Source organism: Lepisma saccharinum, chromosome 5, assembly GCF_977018435.1.
Source record: "Lepisma saccharinum chromosome 5, izLepSacc3.1, whole genome shotgun sequence".
Lineage (NCBI taxonomy): Eukaryota > Metazoa > Arthropoda > Insecta > Zygentoma > Lepismatidae > Lepisma > Lepisma saccharinum.
This window is the reverse complement of record NC_139233.1, coordinates 101,063,667-101,083,103: the sequence shown is the minus strand read 5'-3', so window position 1 is coordinate 101,083,103 and position 19,437 is coordinate 101,063,667. Positions and strand designations below refer to the sequence as shown.

At 38.7% G+C, this 19,437-nt stretch overlaps 1 protein-coding gene across 2 annotated transcripts in view; it reads left to right on the top strand.

Annotated features, from left to right (window-relative positions):
• Positions 1 to 19,437, top strand: part of LOC145987950 (uncharacterized) — a 103,460-nt gene that overhangs the window by 12,526 nt on the left and 71,497 nt on the right. The window contains exons 2-3 of one of the 2 annotated variants that reach the window (XM_083122789.1): positions 2,662 to 2,748; positions 8,393 to 8,581. In XM_083122789.1, the coding sequence (XP_082978915.1) occupies positions 2,662 to 2,748; positions 8,393 to 8,581 (276 nt within the window). The remainder of the gene's footprint in view (positions 1 to 2,661; positions 2,749 to 8,392; positions 8,582 to 19,437) is intronic. The other variant, XM_083122790.1, reaches the window with a different exon arrangement.

Here is a 19,437-nt window from a genome sequence, read left to right as displayed (position 1 = left end):
CTTCATGCTTAAGCAGCTCTGCTTGCAAGTTATCTATCCCAGGTGCTTTACTATTTTTCAATATCTTGACTGCCTCCCATACTTCATCTAACGTTGGACTTTCTATGCCCTCTTTTCCTTCCTCTTCCTCTTCTTCACTTAATCCTCCTTCCAGCATACCTGCTACATCTGCACTGCCATTCAATACATCATTAACATGCCTTCTCCACCTTTCTAAAATTTCATTACTTTCACTAATTATATCGCCTGTTTCATTTCTACAGACTGTTGTCCTTGGCTTAAAAACATATTTTGTATTATTTACCAGCTTATACATCTGCCTTACGCAACTGCTTCATCTCCTGCTTCGTCCATTCCCTTTTTTTCTTCCTGTGGACTCTCTTCTCGATCCTTCTTTTCTCTTGATATTCATCCCTAACTCTCCTTGTTGCACTTCTTTGCTGCATCCTCTTACATACATCATTCTTTTCTTTGCTTACATTTTGACATTCCTCATCGAACCACGTTTCTTTGTTTGCTAGCTTTTGTGTTTCATGTATTTCCTTTGCCACATTACTAATCCTAAGCTTATATCTGTCTCACCTCTCATCTACATTTTCCACTCGCGCCCAGTGAATCCCTCTTGTATTTACTTCGGTACTCTCAACGGCCGTTGGATTTCTTAACTGCGTGACATTAAACTTGATCAGGCTAGTCTAGTCACCTTCATTTTTCGACTATTAGATATTCTTGCTCTAGTCCTTCCCATAAGCAAATAATGGTCAGAATCAATATTAGCCCCCTGTACGATCTACCATCAATGATATCTGATCTATGTCTACAATCTATCAGCATGTGGTCAATTTGATTGTAAGTTTTTCCATCCAGGGCTCTCCATGTCATTTTATGAATATCTTTGTGCTGGAACAGAGTTGTTGTTATTACTTGATTCCAAGATGCTGCAAACATTATTAGCCTCATACCATTGTTATTTGTTACTTTATGCATACTTTGTTTACCAATTGTTGGTTGATACACGTCTTCTCCCTATTACTACTTTCATGTCATTTTTTGGGCAATCATCAAATGCTTTCTCTAATGCATACAAATCTTCTTTTACATCATCTGTGGATACTTCCGTGGGTGCATGGGCATTGATTATAGTGTAATTAAAGATCTCTCCTTTAACTCTTAATGTCGATAATCTTGAACGTATAGCTTTAAATCCTATCACTAGATGTTTTATTTGTTTATGTATTATAAACCCAGTTCCTAGCATATGCAGCCTTTCATCACAGCTGTAGAAGACGGTTGCTTCTCTCTTTTCCAAAACTCCTTTTCCAATCCAACATACTTCTTGCAATGCCACCATTTGCAGGCTTATAATTATTTAGCTGATCCATCTATATCCTCAATGCACTTGCCCTATACAAAGGTAGCACATTCCAGCTCCCTACATATAGATCCCTTCCCTTTTCATAATTTGCTTATCCATTATTCACGCCAGTCCGTCGTCGGTAGATCTGTCCGGCTACATTTCCTTGAGGTCTCTTAACGTGGTTCTTTTTGTGGGATGGGGTTGTCAGCCCCACTCCCAACCCCCATTCTTGGAGGGCCAGGATTTGTTTAGGGTTTACTCCCCTAAGTCAGCTGGCTTCACTATGCCTTACGAGTCTGCCCCACCCTTGGTTTTCTGTCAGGGTATCCTTCCCTTAGTCTTTGGGGATTTCTCCCCTTCTTGCAAGGCAGCCGGGCCTGAGCTTATTTAGTGGCAGCTCTCCTCGCCACATCGCAGGATTTTCCTCGGAGCCTTGCAGTATTTACCGAGATGCAGTTGCCGCTGCACATCTCGCCACCTCCTCCAATCCATCACATCAGATAACAAAGCTAATTATAGGGGTGCAGAATCTTTAAGACACGAAGATTTAACTTTCTAAGTTCCTACTTCGCAACACTAGTAAATTTTTTCAAGTGTTATATTTTGATTATAATGCACAAATCAATAACTAACGTGTTAACTTCTTTATCAGAACAGAAAAATATTTTCTAAACTGTCATGAAGAAATGACGTGCATTGATTTGGACTATTCCATTTTAATGTATATTCACAAGTATTTCATGCATCCTAATCTTGCATCAAGGACAGTTTAGTAATAAGTATGGGTAATACCAGCAATTATATTTTGTTTAGAAAAAAAAACTGATCATATTGGTTGCACCGCATTTTTTTTGCCAAAAAGTTTGTCATGAAATCTGTGACAATTATGCTGCAAAATATGGTAAAATTCCTAAAATGTAACGAAAGAAAGGGACAATATGTCTCAATTTGATGTTCATGATATTGCCATTAAAAACATCAAAGTTTCTAATACTTGTTTTGTTTTTAGTAACAATTTCTCTTTGTAGTAAACCACTTATCTGTTGTAGGTTTGATTTGCACCACCAGTGAAAATAAGATATGTTGACCTCAATCGAGACAAGACATGCTCCCCTCTCTTAGCCTAGTGTGAGAAGAGGTAAAGGTAGAAGCACTTTTCACGTTAAACAAGGGTCTGTTGTTATTATTTTGTAATTGTGTGTAAATTTCATCAGATATAATGTTTTTTTTGTTGTTGTGGGAAAGTAATACTAGTACAAAGTATCATTATTTAGTTTTACCCAGTTCTTTTTATGTACGTGTAGATGTCGCAGGATCCAAATGAAGCCATGCTGGATGAACGCATCCAAAGAATAAGGAGAAGAAATGAAGAAATTCATCAACGATATTTGGTAGGTGCATGTATTGAATTACTTAAATTGTTTACAGTTGAAGAAAAATTGTATTGCTATTCATAGTGATAGAACTGATCTTTTGATAGTGGCATGCATCATGTTGATGATGTGGAAATTCAACCGAAAATGGAAGTAGTGACACTTCAAGTTCTTCATAATGAAATAAGAACATCTTCTAGTTCCATTCCCAGGAAAAGAAAAAAAATTCTATCTCATGTTTCAACTTGGATATTTATTTTTGTTCCAAGCACTCTAGAATTGGCAGTAATCTTTGCTTAATTTTTTTGACCTTTCACAATATGTGTGAAACCCTTGAAATATGACTGCATTGGTGTCATTAAGGGCTTCATTTACAACCCACCACCAACTGTTGTGGGTTTGAGTCCTGGTGTGGGTACAGCACCTGCAATGGAAGGTAGTGTGGGGAAATGCAAGGTACTGCTCTCTTCGGCTGTTCCACTGCGAAGGTGCTGGTGTCATTAGTAGTAGATAGATATCATCTGCTTATAATGGAAATAAATGGAGATTTTGTTGCAATGTTTGATTCTTTTCCTTGCAACTTATCTGTGAATGCAAAAATTATATTTGCAATTTTATCTTTCTAAGGGAAGAAATTTTGATGACAAAAACAAGCTTTGTATGCTCAGACAAAAGTGCATGAAAAAGGAAGAGAACATGGCTCCAATTTTTTTGGAACTGACATCTGTGGCATCGTTTTACATTCCATGTAGCTAGAGGTCTTGTATCATTGTGTTTGTCCCATCATTCATTTTGTCAGTTCATTGTTCATCCTTATCATTGCACAGGGTTCTCGCACACCTGGAAATCTCAGGGAATTTGAAAAAAGTAAAATTCTCAGGGAAAATCACCTAATTGATCAATGAGTCACATTAAGTACATCTGAAGGGTTATAATATGCTTCTACCTGTTGATATTCTTCACACAAGCTTCTTTGAAGACATAGCCTTGTAATATATGTTTATTTTCCATTACAGATTAATGGATATCGTGTCCATTTGTAAATTTCTGTTTCTCAAAAGTGTGAAAATATGTGTTCTATGTGTGGTATGTTTCGAATGCTATTTTGTGCACTGCAATACAGTTGGAAAAGGTGTTAACTCTAATATCTGCCGTACCTGTAGTCCTTAATTATATGTGCACAGGGATTCTTCATTTAGTTTGATTTCGGAAAGTGAACTGATATGAAGTATTTTCCAGTACTGATAAACTGCTCATATAAAATTTACTGATTCCGATTAACTGAGCCGGTGCAAGATTGTAAATAATTCTTGCAGAACATTCATTCACCTCCTCAATTGACGTATGTAACCAAGTGATTCAATATGATTTACTTTAATAAGGAACTGCTTATTTAGACATTTACTTCACAAAGCCATGACATAGAATTGTATTTTTTTTATTCGTAATGGTAATAAAAAATGGCTAAAATTATCAGTAATATTACCGACACAGATGTGCCCATACCAATAGAGTAACAATTAGTTTGCTGATGTTGGGTCCCAGTCACGTAGGCACCAAGGGGTACGAAGAGCTGATGCTACCGCCAAGTCTGCTGATGCAGATGGTGACCTTCTCGTCCACCTTGTTCTCGTTCTCGCCGAGAATAAGACATCTTTACTCTGCTTTGAATCCGACACAGCCGTCTCACACATTGCCATTTGCTGCAAGGGCTGGACCCTCCGCTGTGCCATACCTGTAACGGTGTGTTAAGTGTTCAGCACATTCTTCTTGCATGTGCTGATTTTAATTTCGTCAGACGATTTATCATCCATCCATGTTTAAAGATGGTGACAGTGTTTTACTAAATGTTTTTATCTTTTTTGGGAAGAGCAGCCTTTAACACTGTTTCTGAGGAAGTTTTTAAACTATCCTTGCTTTTTTAAAGTTCGTGTTACTCCTGTGGAAATCCCTTCAGAACTTGAGTTTTTAACCTTTCTCAAAGGTCTCTTTACACCCATTTTTTAATCTTAAGATGAGGGGATTTTCCCCGTTTACTTAAAAGGGTGCAAAATGCCCACAATGGTCGAAGCACCCAAAAATTTTTGATCAATTAATCAGCTAGTCCATCTCATCTCTAATAGTAATAATAATAATAATAATAATAATAATAATAATAATAATAATAACAAGTTGGTGATGTTATGGCTATGAGAGGAAATGGAGGCTATTGTAAAAAATAAACAATACTGCACTGTGTTCTGAGTACTCTGGAAGAAAATTGAAGATTCTGGAAAACTCAGGGAAAATATTTGGTCTAGGAATTAATTCGTGCACCTGGACAAGAGATGGCGTAACGAGCGTATCGTCCAACAGTTCCGTGTATCCACACATGCGTTGAAAACTCCTGTCAGCGTGCATCGTTCGTAGTATAGGGCAGTTGATTGACGCGTCAACAACAGCATTTTGTAGTCAACTGAACATGGTGCAGTTCGTGCCAGATAAAGTGTTTTTGCGGGGTGTTCTGCTTCATTACTTTAACATGCAGAAAAGTGCTACCGAAAGTCATTGTATTTTGGTGGAAGTATATGGTGACCATGCGCTAGCTGAGCGAACGTGTCAGAAGTGGTTTGCATGGTTTAGAAGTGGTGATTTCGGCCTGGAAGACCAAGAGCGACCTGGACAGCCAAAAAAATTTTAAGACGAAGAATTGAGAGCATTGCTCGATCAGGATTCGTGTCAAACGCAGGAAGAACTTGCAGAAGCATTAGACGTTGATCAAACAACAGTTTCCAAATGCCTCAAAGCCATGGGAATGATTCAAAAGATGTCACATTGGGTTCCACATGAATTGAAAGACAGAGACGTTGAAAGACGAAAAACCATTTGCGAATTGCTGCTTCAAAGACAGAAAAGAAAGGGGTTTTTGCATCGCATTGTTACTGGCGATGAGAAGTGGATCCATTACGAGAACCCGAAACGAAAAAAGGCCTGGGTGAAGCCAGGTGAACCAGGTCCATCACAACCGAAACAAGATATTCACTGTGCAAAGGTTATGCTCTGCATATGGTGGGATATGGAAGGTGTGGTGTACTATGAGCTGCTGCAACCGGGTGAAACTATTAATGGAGAACGTTATCGATGACAATTAATGCGTTTGAAGCAAGCTCTGGCCAGGAAACGACCAGAATGGGAGAACAGACATGATAAACTTATTTTTCAACATGATAACTCTCGCCCACATGTCGCAAAACTGGTCAAAACCTATTTAGAAAATGTCTGATGGGAAGTTTTACCCCACCCGCCGTATTCACCAGACGTTGCTCCTTCGGAATACTACTTGTTCGATTGCATGAATAACGATTTGATTGGACAGCGGTTCACTTGTTCAGAAGATATCGAAAAATGGGTCTCTGACTGGATCGCTTCAAAGGATGAGGACTTCTTTCGTCACGGAATCCGTAACTTGCCTGACTAATGGGCGAAAGTGGTGGCTCACAATAGACAATATTTTTCTTAAGGTATTTATGTATTTTGTGTTTGAACTACAGCTTCAATGTGTGCGTAACAACTGCAAGAATTAATTCCTAGACCAAATACATTTCAAGTTCACATGGGAACCCTGATTGCAAATGATCCCAAGAGGGAAAAAGTGATGCAAAATAACCTAAATAATTATTTCGTATCTTGAGCCTAGTCGGTTGCTGAATGTACCGTACTGTACACCCTCTCTCTATGTGACATGGAATTCTCTCAAGCAGGAAGTCACGAGGAGGTACTTGTTTATTTTGCTTTGAAAAGTGGGATCCAAACCACTATGTGTCTCCACCAGGTATCGGGACCTGGGACCCCTTGATTGCAAGGCAATGACGTTACCACTACACCATCGGGAGGGTCCTTGTTTCTTTTGCATTGCCGACACAATTTACGCTGGTTCTCCTTCTCCACTTTCGTTGGAGAGGGGTTGTTACCTCCGTGCTGGCCTCAAGAAGATTTTGACAATTCTGACACGTGTCTCCCTGTTCTCTTCTTCAACAAGAAGATGCACAAGATGACATCTAATTTCTCTGTCACATTGAGGCATAAGAGGCGTTACAGTGTGGTGCATGCACAGTAATTTCCCATGCGGAGGATTTGCAAAGTTCATTGTCAAACTGTCACGGAACTTTATCCAGTTCAAGCACTAATTGCGGCAGTGCCAGGAGTTCATGCAGAAAGTTCCATTCAGGAGATGACGCTAGCAGTGCAACCATCTGTTGAGGCTCACCATATGCCAGAATGGTGCAGCAAGGTATGTTCTCCGGCATCCTGGTCCTTGGTGCTGCTTCTAAATGGAACGTGAAGATCTAGTTTATACAAGAAAAACATGTTTTCTTCTGTAGTCCTTTTGGTCAGCCATGTAAGGTTGTGGATATCTTGGATTTGCTTGTCTCACGCAACGAGAATGAAATGCTGCTATAAGAAACAAAAGCCACTGTCAAAGAAAATATTGTAAAATTTGGTAATAATTCTAGAACTGTACTATTTATTATTTTCATCTTATAACTTTTTAAATAAGTACAATGACATGGACTTAAATTTACAATACAATTGTTTCGAGGTTGGAACTTTTCCATCATGTTGTTTTTATTTTTGCGATGAATTTTCTTCAAGATATGCAGCTGAAATAGAGTAGCCACCGTGAGAATGCCAAGGAAAGTTAATTTGCTCAACGTTAAAACTTTTCTAAGGAAGCTTAGCTCTTTAAGTGTTTTTTTTTTCATTTCTTTCCTAATCAAGGTATTAAATCAGAAAATTGACCTAAATTAGGCAAGGACGTATTTAGGTGGGGTCTGGACCCCCCCCCCCCAAAGACTTGCCAAGTACAAAAATTAAATAATGAAAATATGCATTGTTTAACATTTCTTGTATAATCGAGGGTTATTTGTTTCAATTTATTTGAAGGTAGTAAATATTTAGTTTTTACAATTGCTTTATTTAACATTAATTTGATGTGTGTCTGTTTCTAAACAAAAGCAAACGTAGTACAATGACTCTTTTGTTGCATAACAACAACATAATTATTTTATTGGGAGACGCTTGATACTAAACTATCATACTCCACTGCCAATGACATATTTAGGGGTGAAGCCCACGTTTTTTGGGCTCTCCACTCTCCCCTCTCCCCGCCGCAAGACTTACCAAGTACTAACATTAAACAATTAAAATATACATAGCATTTGCTGTATAATCGATGGTTATTTCCGCCGAACTTTGAATGACAGTACCAAATATATTAATCTGAAACTTTAATTTTTTCAACTTTATCTAACATTCTATCTTGTTATTTAATAAATATGCAATTCTTCATCTATTTGGCACTGATTTCCTTGCCTTCATACAAATTTTAGTGATCTTAACTAACGCTAGATAATGAATACATGCTTTTATATCTATTCTTACACCATTTTTTTATTTATTAGTGTACAGTACAATATTAATTTAATATTTATTAATTATTATTATTATTTCTGAGACCTTGGTTCGAACCCCCCCCAAATAAATTTGTAAATACGTGCCTGAAATTAGGGTATTTCACATTGAGTACAATTTTTCTGCTTTGGTTTCATAAATGTATGATTGTTTTTGCAGAAGAATGCTTTACAGGTGTAACACAGTGCATTTCTTTCTATTTGCTGTGCAGGAAGTAGAAGCAGATAAACAGAATGCAGACAAATTCAGTATGGAAACTGAAACTTCGTCCCCAGAGATTAAAGTCGTTCCCAAGAAGACCCCAACAGGAAGACACAAGTCTGCTGCATCAGAAGTGTTCAGACAAAGCAATAAACAATTTAAAACTGTCGAAAAGAAGTACTCGAATGTGTTTGCGCAGGTAAGATGCCTGTTTGGAGCACAGTAACTAAGAGTACCTAATATTGTTCTTTGTATCGACTTGCAAAACCATCAGAACCATAATTAATAAGATGTCTGGCTAAAAAAAACAAAAAAAAAACAAGACTGACAACCCTTTTGGAAGTATACGTGCAGCAGTGGGGAGTGCATGCATGGGAACCTGCTGACGACAGAATCCTGGGTCGCTGTCACTCGTAGTTAGTCTGTGAGCAGTGGTTGAAGGTGGAAGTCTGTAATCGCGTTGCCGTAAAATGGCAAATATGAAACTCTAACAGCGCATTAGCCTCAAATTCCTGGTGAAATTGAAGAAATCGCGTAGTGAATGTCCACCAACACTTTATCAATATCCATTATGTCTGCTATCGTTCGAATGGTGACCAGGCTGTTTCCGAACAATGTCAAAAAATTTTGCCACATTTTGTTCTCTTGTTGCCTTGACAGATCGACCCGGTCTTTGTTGTCTTTGACGACCTCGCATCCCCCGGCGAAGCGTTTGTGCCATTTAAACACACACACACACACATGTGACATTGCATTATCACCATCTGCCTCCTGCAACAGTTTTAAACACACACACGCACTTGGTGATTTCTTCAATTTCACCAGGAATTTGAGGCTAATGCGCTGCTCGAGTTTCATGTTTGCCATTTTACGGCAACACGATTGGGGACCTACACCTTCAACCACTGCTCAAAGACTAACTACAAGTGACAGCGACTCAGGGTTCTGTTGTCAGCTTTTTTTGAAGCTTCAAGGTTTATTTCCCACACATGAGCTGCACTTGTATTTCCAACAGGGTTGCCAGTCTTGTTTTTTTTTTTTTTTTTAACCAGACCTCTTATATCTTGAGTAGCTGAGTGGTTAGAAACATGTTGCTTGTTTATGTGGAAAAGTTGCAGCTTAAAGAGTGAGACTTACAAAACAATATAGTGTACAATTGTGTGCCTTAAACTCTTTTATTCTCTGTTTGTTAGGGGAGGAGATGAAATCACATGTAACCAGGAAATGAATTGCATGCTTTTTAAATGGGTGTACTCAATGTTTTTTTTTTTGGTGGGGGGGAGGAATGTATAACATTATTGAATAACAGCATTTAAAATAGTTGACCTTCGTGGTGGATTGCTTGTCACAGCATGCTACAATGCCAAGGGTCCCAGGTTTGAATCCCTGCCTTGGCATGGGTGTTCTTTGAAAGTGTCCCTTCATCAATTTCATCACTCACCTTCACCTTTGCAATTAGCCAAAAGTGGCAGAAAAGTCAAAGAAAACAATTGGTCAGTATTTAAAATATAAAAAGAAGTAATCTACAAAAGAAATTCCAATTAACCAGAATATAATTTAAAAAAAACACACCAATGAAATAACACACTGTATTAAACCTAAAACTGCATTAATACGCAAACAGTACACCTTACCTTACAACTGCTATGTTTTATCCATATCTCCATTCAGGAACAGCACACTTATTGGAATATTCGCATCACGTGATTGTTTGAACCACTTTAAAACACACACGTCAATATCGGGGAAGTTGCTGCCTCCAACACGCTTTCTCTTTCGCACACACTTCAACTTTCTTATCTAATGTTAAGCTATTGTACGCACCACGTTTCGACATTGTGACTCCACTAAAACATACAAGACAAATGACCTCTTCTGTCCGGCTATCCGCTCGCCTCTCAACTTGTTTCTGAGAGGGTGAAGGTCACATTCCTACAAACAAAAGCTCTGGGGATTCCCGCTGCCCTCTCTTATCTGCCGTGGGCACATCTGTTAACCATAAAAACAACCTTTTCAACAAGAAAAGGAGGAAGAATCATCTGTTGGAATTTCTTATGTAGCAACCACTTTTGTCTTTCTTGGAAAGATGTATGTTAAATTATTGGAAACCTGACTTCGAATTATCCAAATTTAACCTTCAAAATTCGAATTAAGTAGTCATTTTTAACATTGTTTTATGTAGGGGTTTCAAGGGGAATGTGCTTTTGTTCGAATTATCCAAGTTCGAATTAAAGAGAGCACACTGTATAAGAAGTTTTTAAAATGCCGTGTGACTTCTGTGGTTAAAAACAAGTGCACAATAATGTGTTCGTAGTTTTATCTACTGACCACAATAGATGCTGTAGTCGAAAGATTTCACTTCCAGTCCAAGGCATTCTCGCACTTCAAATATGGTCTTGCACCTTTCAGACACAGGGCCTCTGTATCAGATTGGTAAAATATCAGTGTCAGTAAATTTTATGTGAACACTTTTATCATGTCTAAATTGAAGTGATGAGTGAAGACTCATACAACACTCAAACCCAGGTGTCTGGTATGACAGGCCATTCCTCTATTGACAGCTACTGAGCCGACCCTGATTTTGCCCAGATTTTTTTTTGTTCTGTGTGGGATATTTTTACCTCTTTTGGAATTGTTTCAGTCAGTGGTGTTGCAGTGGATCTAGTGCCTTTGAAAAAAAAAAAAAAAAAGTGGAAGAAAAAAACTTATTTTCGACACTCAAGTACATGCCTTGAACTAATTTTCAACGTAGTTGCCAACATTCTTGAGACACTTATCATAACAAGACACCATGTTTTGTATCCCCATAGAACGATTCCACCTGTAACGATAACAATTTTGTGAAGCAGTCAGTGACTGGGAGATGTGTGGAAAGTGCTGACTGGGTGAATCGTCTGTTCTCTGTAATCTTCTCTTCTGCAGAGACCAAGTCGTTAGCCACCACAGATAGTCCCCCACTGCATTCTTCATCATGCACATTGTTCCACCCTGCGTTAAACTGTTGCAACCATCTCCTTACCATTGACGTCCATTCATGGTCTGATCCCCATACACCTCACCAGTCTGTGGTGGATTCATGCAGTTGACACATTCCATGCATTCAAATATTGCATCGCAGACTGCATGTCACATGTGACAAGCAACTCGATTTTCTTAGTATTACCACAACCCACTGCGAAGCATCTGCACTACTGATTATTCCTCCAACTGACCTCGCTGTCTTCCCAATGGACCAAACAACTCAGTGCTCATGCATGCCCTTGTGATCACAGTGCTGCTGCAGCACAAATTGCAAACGGAACTTGCTTTCTGCATATACTATATACATACTGACTAACCTAAATATCTATATATGCACTTACAACAAATTTAACTGTTTTCAAAAAGTAATATAGTAATAAAAATGTAGATTGATGCTTCAGATATGTTTTTATTACTATTTTATTATGAACATACTGACAAATATCTCACAGTTTCATAGTGCTAACCTATCATTCTTGCAATAAACAATACCATTAGTAACAGAAAAAAATGTTTAGAAAGTGGGTGTAAAATTTAAGTGACAGTTACGAGGTAGCAGCAAATTTATGTCTCAAGGTTTTTTTTTTATGGTGTGGGGAAGGAGGGGGATGAGAAACAGAACTGAAACTTGCTATTTTGTACCTTCAAAATAGTCTTCTTGCGCAGACAATCGTGGTTCCAGTAATACTGAAGATCATCAAAGCAATTCTGAACTTCCACTGAATGGAGGTAAGTTTCTGCTGTCTCTACAATGAAGTCAACTTTGTCGAAATTTGTGTCTTTCATGACCAGTTTCAGATGAGGAGACAGGTCAGATAAGTAGGAGGTAAGAAAGCACCATCAGTGCTTACCAGCCAGGAACTTCTGTACTGATAATGTGGTATGAGAGCTTGCATTATCATGAAGAACGTGGCACTGGAGAGGCTGGTAAAGTTCAGGATGGTGGAGGCAGACATTCTGTACTATCCACCATATGCATAGATTTTTTTTACAATGTGACCTTAAGGAATGATTTCTTGATGCACAATGTTCTGTATATCAATGAAAAGCATTTTCTTTGTTTTTGATGGCTGGCTTGGGGCTTTCTTTGATAGCAGTGATCCACAGCCACTACTTGTCCCTTTGTGGTTTGGTTTGTGTGTCTTGTTGGTAGTACTAGATTTCATCTGCTGTGACCTTTTGTTTTACCTGTGTGAATTGGCCATGCATTTTGACGATGTGGATACCAAGTCACCTTCAGTCAGAAAGAAAAGCCCCTTTGCTACTTGACAAACTTCAGCATCCTTAAAACCACTGTTTCGCTGCACAAGGAGGCTATTTTGAAGGCACAGCATATAGTCCAGGACCTGGCTATGGTTCTGTACGAAAGTTTGAGTATAGAGAATTTTTTTCACCAATGCTTAGTTGGTGTCAATAAGTATTTTTGACTTGGGTGAACATCTGCCATCTGGTACATTTTTCTGCTATGATGCCATCTAAGATGGCAGCCACTCGATCACAAAACTGCTCATATCTCTTTTAATACTTGACAGATTTTGATTTAATTTCTATTTAGAAGGTGAATAAAGATTATTTGTGAACCATTTTGTATTTTGTTTATTGTTTTTCTAGTGTTGTTTCGCATAAGAAGATCCTTAGATACTTTCGCTTAATACGTATTGCAATAAATTGAATATTACTGTTTTTAAGTCCACTTTATGTACAGAAAAGCTCATCGGGACTGGACCACAGTTTAAAGTGGACTTACGGGCACCCTGTATATCCAGGAAATGAAGGAGAAAAAAAATTATCACATTTTTTTTTAGATAAAACGTTTGTGTTGATTGATGCAGCTAGAGCACTGTAAAGTCGGGCTTTTGGCTACCCGCTGCTTCTTGCCCTGCGAGAACAGGTTTACCTGCTCCCCGGCCCATGGCAACGAGTCGACTTGAGTCTTTACCTGTGTTCCTCGTCTTCAAGGTGTTCTGTGCTTACAAGGTAACTGGGCCTTCAACAAGAACCGAGCACCTGCAAAACCAGTTGGAAGGAAACAGCCGGCACTGTTGCTCCAGGCGTTTCTTCAACACGTGGACAGCTGCAGCCAGTGTTGCCTACTTACGTAGCTACTAAATCCTAGGAAGTCCTAGGAGGAGCTTCCTCCTCCAAGGAGAATTTATATACTTAGCAATTTCAGTTCAGTATAAGCAGTTTTTATCTTATTGCCAGGAATTGCACGCAGTATTACAGCTTCGTTTATTTAAGAGCCCGTATCAGCGTCGCTCGCAAAAAGCAGCGGACAGATGTAATTTATTCTTCCTAGTCTTACCAATATTGATTCCATTTACCCTTCGAAGGCAAATCCATTGCATGGGAGACCTGAGACTTTGCTGGAGGGAGGGGTTGCTCTGTCGAAAGAAGCAGACCACAAGGTTCCCTGTCCGCTACTCTTCCCTCGCTCAAGAGTCTGACCATAACAGGTTTCCTGTTACAAGACAAAACTTTTTCCGAGTGTTTGAAAGAAGAAAAACCATAGACGAGAAAAACACACATTGACGAACATCGCAATACAACTGAGAGCCAAGGACTATTTAGGGGAGGCGGGGTGTCCAGGGAGTCCGAATCTTCCACTAGAGATTTACGAGGTACTAAAATGAAATAATGTAAATATGCTTGTTTTGTTTAGCATCTGTCGTATAATCGAGAGACGTGTATTTCCGTCAAACATATTCTAAGGGAAGGATTACATTGGGGTCAAACAACTTTGGATGACTGTATCAAATAAGATTTATGCACACCACTACTTAAGTAATATGATTAAATATTAAATTAAGAGCTTTTCTTTTCGTCAAATGGATCTAACATCCTTTTTCGTTATTCAATAAATATTCAATTCCTTATCTGTTTCACAATCACCTTGCCAGGGCAGTTGTTTTTATACAAATTGAAGCGTTCTGAACTATTCATGAGCTAGATAATGAATATGTGCGGTTATATTCCTATTCATATGCCGTCTTTTCCCATTCATGTAATAACAATATTAATTAATATTTTAATTATTAATTTAATATTACAGTTATTTTAATTTGTTTTTACTATTAGAAGAAGGTACCAACATCATAGGCTTGCGCAGACTCTCTGATAAAGGGGGGGAGGGGGCAAAAGCCTTGAAAATTCAGTCAGATCGGGAAAGAAAACCTCATTTTATCTCACTGTTTCTAGTTTTTTGCATTGATGTGCATTTTGCACGCCCGTGTGTATATTACTTATATATATATACCTAGGTATTAACATATTATTTAAATACATTACGTAATCTATTCATCCGCCCCTTAACAAACCAACAGCAAAAATTATATAGATTGTCTCTGAAATGTGAGCGCTCGTTTTCCTCCAAACCAAACTGTTATAGCAGCAACTGTCTGCATTACTTATTTGTTCTTACTTTCTCTCTGGTAATTTACAATGTATTGGAGAAAAGAAACTGCGAGCGAAGCGATCAAGAAAATTTTTCGATCCAAATTTTTGAAAGTTGAAAACAGTATTGATTTAATAGGGCGCAAAAAATTTCATGGGACGGCATGGCATTCTCTTTTACAATTTTTCTCAATCAGATTGTTCGGCGCCCAGGGCCAACTCCTGCTACTTCCTAGCTACGGCTCGGAAGTTGAAAAGACTGCAAGAAAAGCAGGTACCGCGAGCGAAGCGAGAAAGAAAATTTTACGAAATGTATTTTTATTTGTATAAAATTTAAAGTCGAGGGGACAATTGTCCCTCTGTAACCTCCTGCAAGTGATCCTGACCGTCTGGAAGAAATAATTCAAGATGGACGTGAAAACTAATTCCGTCTTGAGTATCCTTTTGTCCTGCTACTAGTATAGATTCTGCTAGTCTTGCTTTTTTTTACTTCAATGTATGCCCCCCCCCTATAATTGATTTCCATCCAAGGTTGGAGAAAGGCATAAGGCAATGCCCCCCTGTCCCCTTGTGGTTGCGCCATTTCCTTCATTTCTAACCTAAGGCATCATGCTTTGTGCTCCGCCTGAGGATGAATTATATGATGAAACTGATGAACGGACACTAACAAAGAGCATCCAAGCCGGGATTCGAACTCGCGGATGTGCTAACCACTCCATCACGGAGGCCAGTGCTAATGCACATGAATATCACTCCAAGTTAGTAATTTGGAATCATTGGGAAAGTCGTGTAGTTAGTAAAATGTGTACTTTTAGCATTTTTGATACAATTAAAACTATTTACAGCCAATGCATATTACTCATATTGAACCGGAACGACGAATTTGTGAATTTACTACAGGACTTTTCAAACATCCGCAGATAAGGCTAATACAGTTTCTTGTTCATATCTATCATAGTTATCCTGAAATACACGTATGTCAGTTTTCACGCAGCTTACTAGTTTCCAGATATGCTTGATTCTGTTAACTGTTCACTCCTATTATTCATAGTTGCGAACTATCTCTCTGGATCCGAGCATGCATGTGAAAAAGAACTGAATCACTCCGCTCCGGAGGGCTCCTTTAGTACCACCGCGACCTAGCTCCGAAACCCTGCCTGCTGGCAATCGTATAATTGTCAGCGATGTTCTCTCCATCCTTTCATCCTTGGGTTCGAGTCCTCGTTGAGGACTGCATTTTTCACTGAAAATTCTACGTAAGTTATGGTTGTAGCAAAATCTGGATTGTCTCCGAAATGGGGAGATTACCTCCGAAATCCGGATTCTCTCATTTTTCCATCGGATTCCCAAATAGTAAAAAAAAAATCTGGATTTGGCCATCTCTACTTCACACGTCTTGCGCGAACACTGACCTGCTGATGTGTAAGTGGAATTATCAGTGTGATAATTCCTAGTAATTCAGACTTCATAACATTCTGGTAGAAAAATGTGCAGAACAAATTCTCGAGTTAGTAACCTCAAAGTTGTCTTTTCGACAGCATTTGCTCTTTTTTTTTTTAACTTTGGACGGAAATGCATGGTAAAAAAAATCAGAATTTTCAGTTTTCATGAGATAATTTGGAAATGTGTTTACAGGACAATAATACATCATCATCACTGGCACTGAGATATGGATCTCACTGGCACTGAGATATGGATCTCATACAAAAATAATTTAAATACACGAATAGAAGAACAGGGGAAGAACACAGAAACGAGCACTGCCGGATCTACAAGCCGCAAGACCCCGCAGTGCGGGGGTGGGGGCAGAGAGAAGTAAGTCTCTAGAAGGCCCTCAGTGATTGACATAGTATAGGGTTCGTATATGCGTATTTAAAAACTAAACTTAATTACTCAGGGGTTCAGAAACGAATACACGATATACAGGGGGACAGTCGGCTCCCACTTTTCACCACTTTTGTCCCCCACTATGCTAAAACGTACAGTATCTACAATGGGATATATACTGTTCCCCCCCTTGGTTTTGGAACCCAATCGCCGCCACTGGGTAAAGGTAAAGTTAAAGTTCCCTGTGCATATAGCACCGTGCCATGACGTCCACTTAGAACACACCAATGTGTTTATATATGAGTTGTTGAGGGACTTTTGAATCACCCTCTAGGCTCTTAGATGTGACTTTGTCAACATGAGATCAAGAACTTCACACACACACATGCATTATAATATACATACAGACACACAAACACACACACATATTATATATAGAGCGTAGAGGGTATGTTTGTGTTTGTGTGTGGTAGATTGGTAGAGGGGAGCCTTTGGTCCGTTGTTGATCCATGCAGATCTGCAGCTGCCACCTCCAACCACGATTTTACGTACAACACGTTGTAATAATCTTGCGATCTTATAAAAGCAGGAAATGTACTTGAACATTGCAATGGCCTTGCCCTAAGGAAAGTTTTATAATGTAAAATATTACGTAAGATAGCTTCTACTTCTTTAATTTTCGATCGCAAGGCATCTACCGTACTATAAAAATCTGGGGGCTACAGGGAGCTTAGATCTGTTGTTGGGGTTTCATCCCCCCTAACCTCCTTGTAGCGCCGTCCCTGGCTGTATGTATTTTGTCCAATGAGTACAAGCTAGCAAAACTGTGAATTTCAACAAGTTTGTAGATAATTCTGCAGGTGTTCATAAAAACAGACGTACGCGTATTTTATTAGTTTCTTGCTGTGGTTCATTTTCCCATTTCAGCAAAAAAGTATTCACACTCTTTGCATACGGTGAGTAAATGTGGGGGAAGGAAGAAGTTCCCCCTTAATAGTCTCACTTAGAAATTTAGTGCAGAGGAATCTAATAACCGTTCTTAAACAACATTATGTTTTTATAGAAATAAAATACTATTTCAGACCTACGAAAGTTCCAAGTAACTACGTAAGGAAAGGGTAGTGAATTACTTCCTATGTAATTGGACTCTCCCACTAGCAAATTTCTTATTAACACCTCCACATATTTCATTCTTTAGTTGTATTATCTGTATGTGTCTGCAGAATAAATTGCCCATATATTGCACATGAATAAATTATGTGTAGTTGTTTTGAATTTGCGGTACTAAACCACGTTTATACGTACATTAGTCTTTGAACGACAGAGATGGAAAATAAAGTGCCAGCAGAGAACAATGGTGCCACTGAAGTTGAAATTCATTTAGGTGGGTCGGGACACACACGACCCTGTTTTGTTCCCACCAATGTAATAAAAACAGTGAGATGGAATGAGGGCTTTATTTCGTCAGCTGAACTCTTATCAAGGCAATTGCTCCCCATAATAGGAGGATCTGAGCACGCCTAAAATTCCTTATACAGAAATAGTGTTATTTGTCGTATATCCAGAAAGTTGATTGATTTGCTGTATTTTACTTCGCTTTTTGTGCCACTTTTGGCCAATTTGCGAAGATGGGGATGAGTGATGATATGATGAAATTGATGAATGGACACTCACAAACATCCGTGGCCAAGCTGGAATTCGAACCCGGGACCCCTGGCGTCGTAGCACGATGTGCTAACCACTCCCCCACGGTGGCCGGCCCCAGAAAGTTGAAAGTGAATGAATTTTTTATGGTGTGTTTTGTATGGTCATTTTCAATAGTAAGTCTGTCATATTATTGCACTAAATAATGTCTTTGGAAAAGAAAAAACAACATATAATTAATGTATTTTATTTTACATGAGACCTATACCTAAAAGTGGGCATTGCTCATCGACCTTGGATGGAAATTAAGTCTAGCAGAGGGGCAAGGGGGGGGGGGGGTCAAACATAAAAGTACAATAAAAACCAGGCTAGCAGAATTTTAGAGTAGCAGGGCTAAAGGATACTCAAGATGGTATTAGTTTTCATATTTTTCTAGCATTTTCCTTCCAGAGGGCCAAGGGCAACTGCAGAGGGGGAACAGAGGGGCAGTTGCAACTCCTTGATTTCAAATTTTATGAAACTACAATATATTATAATATATTATACAGTCTCGTCAAGTTCAATGTCGTAGCTAGGGGGTATTGGGAGTCGGCCCTGGGTGCCGAATGATCTAAATGAAAAACGTTTTAAAGCAGAGAATGCCATGGCGGCCTGTGATATTATTTGCTATCGATGTTGGTTTGTTATGAGAGTGATGAATTGATTATGTAATGTATTTAAATAATATATATATATTGAAGAAACTTTGAATACGTACACAATTTAGTGTTTACATGTTGAATATGTATTTTGTTATTTTACGTCGCTTCATGTTGCATATGTGAAAAGTATATATTTTAATGAAAATTTGTACATTCGGAATGCATTTATCATGCACTTTCTATCTTTCAGGAATAGTTTGTGCTTGTTTTCCATTATTAACTAGTGTGAAATTAACGTGTTAAAAAAATGTTTCAAGTCCTTTGTTTCAACACAAATGCATTAGAACCGACTTCTACCCCCTTTTTTGCATGATTTATGAGGATAATAATGCCTTTGATGCTACTTTATTACTGTTATTGTTATTGGCACGTTTAACCAGTGTACTTGTCCTCCCAAATGAAAATTTGTGGTTGCGCCTGCAGAGGCACACAGGCCTCTGCAGGCCTGTATTCTGTGAATTTAACTATT